General features: G+C 39.5%; 1 protein-coding gene across 4 annotated transcripts in view; it reads right to left on the reverse strand.

The window, feature by feature from the left end:
• PTPN12 (protein tyrosine phosphatase non-receptor type 12) overlaps positions 1-6129 on the reverse strand; it is a 125515-nt gene that overhangs the window by 19163 nt on the left and 100223 nt on the right. For all 4 annotated transcript variants that reach the window (XM_014589368.2, XM_006140775.3, XM_006140774.3 and 1 more), the window contains one exon: positions 2538-2623. In XM_014589368.2, coding sequence (XP_014444854.1) covers positions 2538-2623 — 86 coding nt within the window. The remainder of the gene's footprint in view (positions 1-2537; positions 2624-6129) is intronic.

Consider the following 6129-nt stretch of genomic DNA (forward strand, 5'->3'; position numbering starts at 1 on the left):
AAAAAAAAAGATACTAGGACAACAAAAACATTTTTTAATTTCCTTTAAGGTCAATAGTTCCTTTTAGGATCTTGGAATTACCATCTAAGACAAAATTTTTTTTAAATTTTAATTGGCCAAAATCAATAGGGGCATAAAATGCTACTTTTGGTAGATGCCAGAGATATCAAACAGGAAAGATCTACTGGGAAGGTTTGTTAGTATGCAGTTCATGTCTTGAGCATTTAAATGCTAAGACATATATAGGCTGCCTGATCTGCCTCAGAGAAACATGCAAAAGCAATCCAGAGACTAATCATTATCACATCTTAAAAATCTACTAACTGAAGTCCAGGCATGTAACTACATGCTCTCTATAAATTACTGCTAATTGTTAACAATGCTGAAAAGTACTGTATCTCAATATAGCAGGTAAAAAGCATTCAGAGAAAAATAGCTTGCTCAACTTCATCCAAAATTTGAAATGAGACCTACTAACGTAAAAAGTCTCTTTATAACCAGAGCATACTGTTTTTTTCTCCTACTCAGGACATTCCTTCATAGGCAGTTAGAACCTTACATGGTTAAAATGTTAGACAAATAAATTATTTTTGAGAAGTTCAGAGATTCTTTTTCTTTTAAAACCTCAGAATCATAAAATCTTTTTTTAATAATATTTATTTTATTTTACTTATTCATTCAATTTTTAGTTCGACCAGAGAGAGACAGAGGGTGAGAGTGAGAGAAAGAGGAAGTGAGAAAGTAAGCCACCAAATTCAGGACTTGAACTCTGGTTGGCCATGTGGGAGTGTCCAGCACCTTAACCATCACACCATCTGCTGGTCCCCGAGAAGTTCAGAGATTCTGACCAAACTTTCACTTTTTGAGGAAAAGTTGTAGGCTTTTACTTTTGTGAAGACGGCTTATCTCTTAACATTCACAACTCAGTGCAGAGACCCAACCCTAGCCACCTCACCAAACCTAAATCAACTTTCACCAATTTTTTTTTTTTGGAGAGGTTTTTTTGCTATAGGGCGCGTGCACTCGCAAGAGAGACAGAGAGAAAGAGAGACAGAAACTGAGAAATCACGCCCCAAAGGGGATGGCCATGCTGCAATCCCTTCTCCTCTATTCTCTTCTCGGGATCTTGGGCAAGCACACACGCACCCGGCGTTGAGTTTAAGGCACTGGGTCTGGGACTTCAACTGTGGTCAACTACATGGGAGTCCAGAGACATAGCCATTACACTAACTGCTGGTCCCAACTTTCAACAAATATTTAAGGGGGAAGAAGTGATGTCCTCTGGGGCGGGGTGGGGGGGGTAAGTCCTACTACTTTAAAAGAAGGTCAACTGATCTGAGCAGATCTATGTATAAAAAAGACACTATAAAATACTCTAATAGTTTTTTAAATCCTTAGCACAATACTTAAACAAATAAATCTTCCAAGGATTGAATAAGTTAAGTGACTTATTTTGAATCCAGAGCTAAATGGATGAAAAGTATTTAAAACTATATCCTTCCAAGTATCTGTTCTTTCCATACTACCATATAACTACCTTGGCAACTAATCTGAAAGAGAAGGGTTAGGGACAGGAATATATGTGACTTTAACTATTATAAATGACCTTGGTATAAAAGTGAAGCTAGAGAGAAATAAACCCATTTTTGCTAATAATGACATTAAACTCTAATAACTTCTTTTTAAATTTTGCTAGAAGGTGAATGCACTTGCTAGAAAGAGAGGGAGAGGCAAGAAACACATTGGTCCCACTGTAATCCCTTCTCTTTCCATTCCACCATTCTTTGGAGACTTAGGGTATACACACACGCACCCCTAGCATGTTTCTCAAACCGCCAAGTCTAGGACTTGAACCTGGGGGTCAGCCATGTAGGATCCAGCTAACTTTCTTTTTTTAAAGGTTTTTACCATAGAGTGTGTGTGTTCGCTAGAAAGAGACAGAGATAGAAGGCAGTGAAGGAAAAGTAAGAAATCACCCCCTGAGGGGATGGCCATGCCACAATCCCTTGACCTCTGTTCTCTGTTCTCCTCTTGGGATTCTAGGTACGTACGTGCTTAGCATGCTTTTAAGCCACTGGGTCTGGGGCTCAAAACTGCAGCTGGCCATGTGGGAATCTAGCTCCCTAACCACTACACTATCTGCTGGCCCCAGTTCAACTGTCTAAACCACCAAGGCATGGAGATGGGCATCATCTAACTTCATTAACTGGCAAGTATATTACTTTTCAGTCATCCAAGTAAATGGAAGTCCTTTGAGTAATTAAAATTTTAATTGTATCATGTACCAAAATATGGAACTATGGTCAACTGATGATTGTGTCCCTTGTTCTGATACAGTGGCATCTTACTAAAATTTTATACAAAATGAAATAAAAGGGTTAGTACACCAGTAATCAGTTGCTATACAAATGCTACGACAAAACAAAAGAATTATAATAAAAGTTACAAAAGTAACTGAGAATATCCAGAATTTAGGATTTTAATTACCAGTGAGTATAACAGAAGTATTTTTTCAGAGAAAATATGACATACAATACCTGCGGGTCCTTGGTGGTTTGGGAGGAGGAGAATCTTGCTTTTCAGGATCTATGGAGCTGACCATATTTTCAGTGTTAATTTCATTCTGCCAAGGGAAAGGGAAAGCTTCACTGAAGTTAGGAGAAAATAATTTTTCTTCTTCATGTTTCAAATAAACGGTTTCTGAGCTTTTGAATTCTTAAAATAATGCCAATTTTGCCATGTTACAAAATGGGGCTCCATATTTTAACCTGAAAGACCAAACTTCAAGGTGAAAGATTTTATTTTGTTCTTGTTTTTTTTTTTTTTTTTTTTTTTTAAGAGGTTTTTTTTGATATAGGGTGCATGCATGCACCAAAAAAGACAGAGAGAGACAGAAAGCAAGAAATCACCCTGGAGGAGATGGCCACACCATAATCCCTTCTCCTCCATTCTCCTTTCAGGATCTTGGGCATGCATGCACACGTGTCTGGTGTGAGTTTAAGCCACCGGGTTCGGGACTCAAATCGTGGTCAACTGCAAGGGAGTCTAGCAACATAGCCATTACGCCAACTGCTGGTCCCAAGATTTGTATTAAAAAACCAGCCTACCGCCAGTTACTGAACCATCAGTTCAGCACAGCAGCATTTCAACACATTCCTAAGTAGTACTATAAAGAAACAAGATTTCCTGGGACCAGCAGTTAGCGTAATGGCTATGTCACTGGATTCCCATGTAGTCGACCTCGGTTTGAGTCCCAGACCCAGTGGCTTAAACTCATGCCGGGCGCATGTGTGTGCATGTCCAAAATCCCGAGAGGAGAGTGGAGGAGAAGGGATTGTGGCGTGGCCATCTCCCCCCCACCCCCAGGGGGGTGATTTCTCACTTTCTGTCTATCTCTCTCTGACTCTCTGGCAAGCGCACACGCCCTGTAGCAACAAGCTCTCCTAATAAAAGAAATAGATTTCCAAAGAAACTAAAGCTCAAAGAAGATAGTCCCACCCCAACCCCCATCACTACTACTAGAAACTTAAAACGTGCAGAGGAAAAAAGTCAACAGAACAAGGCTTACATCTTTAACCTTTTCCAACCTTATTGTGATTTCCCAAGATTCATTTTAATCATTCCTTGTCCCATTCTCACTGTGGCCATGTGGAGTGCCCTACTCCATTAGGAATACAGACCCGATATCTCTAACCAACCAAACAGGCCCAAATGGTCCAAAAGGGGGACCACATGAGGGACATATCCTTTGTTTTTGCTGGTCACAAGGACCGATGACATCAAGCATTTAATTACTGAGGAAACAATGATGCTCCAAAGTCAAATACAGTTATAAGAATATTGGGTTTCAGGGGCCAAGAGATGGCATAGTGATGAGGGTGCTGGACTCCTGCATGGCCAACCATGATTTAAGTTTCAGACCTAGTGCTTTGCTTTCTCATTTTCCCTCTCTGTCTCTTTCTAGTGAGCACACGTGCCCTATAGCAAATTAAAATACATAAATAAATGAATGAATAAACTAGATAGAATAATTCTTTAAAAAATGAATAAAGTAAATAATTTTTTAAAAGGATCTTGGGGACCAAGAAGGCGCAATGGTTACGTCATTGGAATCCCACATGGCCAGACCCGGAGGCTTGAAATTCACATTGGGTGTGTGTGTATGTGTGCCCAAGATCCTGAGAGGAGAGTGAAGAAGGGACTGTATTGTGGCCATAACCCCTGAGAGGGTGATATCTCTCTCTCTGTCTCTGTCTCTCTAGCAAGCACATACACCCTACAGCAAACATCTCTTAAAAAAAAAAATCTTGGGACCAGCAAATGATGTAATGGTTACATCACTTGGACTCCCATATGGCTAACTAAAGTTCAAGCTCCAGACCTGGTGACTTGAAACTCATGCCAGGCAGGAGTGTGAGCATACCCAAAATCCCAAGAGGAGAGTAGAGGAAAAGAGATTGCAATATAGCCATCTCCCCTGACAGGGAGGGGGTGATTTCTCACTTTCTGTCTCTGTCTGTCTCTCTCACTGTCTTTCTCTCCAGCAAGCACATGTGCCCAAGAACAATATTCTCTCTAAAAGAAAAAGGATCTTAGGCTTGGGATTATTGATAAGAAAACTATAAAATCAAATCAATATTTAAAAGATTGTCTTGAAATAGTTTCATTCTCAGTAGTACACCTCATATTTACCTGGCTAGACTATGTTAAATCCAGGCCAAAAGACAAGAATAATTTTCATCTTTGCCTGTATCACAGATAATTTTAGGGAAAAAGGCCATTTTTGCATATAAAATGTTGTGCATCCTAATTTGAAATCCAGAATGTTTCAAAATCTAACATCTTCTGAGCACTAACATGATGTCACAAGGGACACAGTCCACACCTGACCTCATGTGACAAGTCAGTCGAAACACTGCAATATGAAATACTGTATAGGGCCAGATGGCATGGCAGTATAATGTAACACTCTGAGGCTGACCTACATGAGAAGGTCCTGGGTTTGCATCAAGAGACCTCCTTGAATATGTGGGGTGCACATATACCCATAACCTGGGGCTGGCTGAAGCTGAGGGTAGATCATGGCGTGGGGTGCATATCTTTCTGTCTATCCTGCTCAAGTAAGAAAAAAAATGAATAAATTTTCTTAAAAAGAGAGAGGAAAACAGGACCAGCAGCTGGCATAATGGCTATGTCACTGGACTCCCATGTAGTCGACCACAGTTTGAGTCCCAGACCCAGTGGCTTAAACTCACGCCAGGCGCATGTGCGTGCGTGCCCAAGAACCCAAGGGGAAAATGGAGGAGAAGGGATTGCGGTGTGGCCATCCCCCCGGGGGTTAATTTCTTGCTTTCTGTCTCTCTGTCTCTCTCTGTATTTCTGGCGAGTGCATGTGCCTTATAGCAAAAAAATCTCTCCAATAAATAAAAAAAAAAAGATCTAAAATAACCTCACTATGTGTACGAGGTGTACATAAAACATTAATGAATTTTATGTTTTAACTAAGGTCCCATCTCTAAGATATTTAGAGTTTATGCATATATTCCTAAATCTGAAAAAAATCCAAAATATGAAACACCTAATGGCCCTAGGCAGTTTACATAAAGGATACTCAACTTCTACTATCAATTAAGAAACTCCAAAACTGTAGTTGGCTTTTGTTTTTATCTAAAGGCACTTCCACCATGCCCGTCAAGGTAGCTTGTCTTTTTAACTGTTGCTTCAAGTACTCCAACTAAAGGAAAATTAAAATATCTCAACTTCCCAGCATTTTTAGTGTGCTCTGTTTCCTGTTATATAATCTGTTTAGAAAAGTTTTGTATTATACATCTACCTGACCATAACAACAGTTACATCCCAAGAGTTGAAACTTTCATCCTTAACAAAAGCCACCTATCATAATGGAGGCACCTGTTGCAGGTGGTATGGTAGTTAAGGTGCTGGATTTCCACATGGTCAACTGTGGTTCAAATTCTGGACCCGAGATCTTGCTTTCTCATTCTCTCTTTCTGGTTGAATTGAATAATAACAATAAATAATACATTAAATTTAAAAATTCATTCTAAAAAAAATTATCTGCTACAGGCAGGGTGTCTTTTTTTTTTTTTTTTTTTTTTTAAAAAAACCGTT

This window comes from Tupaia chinensis, unplaced genomic scaffold (assembly GCF_000334495.1).
Source record: "Tupaia chinensis unplaced genomic scaffold, TupChi_1.0 Scaffold000044_1, whole genome shotgun sequence".
NCBI classification, from domain to species: domain Eukaryota; kingdom Metazoa; phylum Chordata; class Mammalia; order Scandentia; family Tupaiidae; genus Tupaia; species Tupaia belangeri.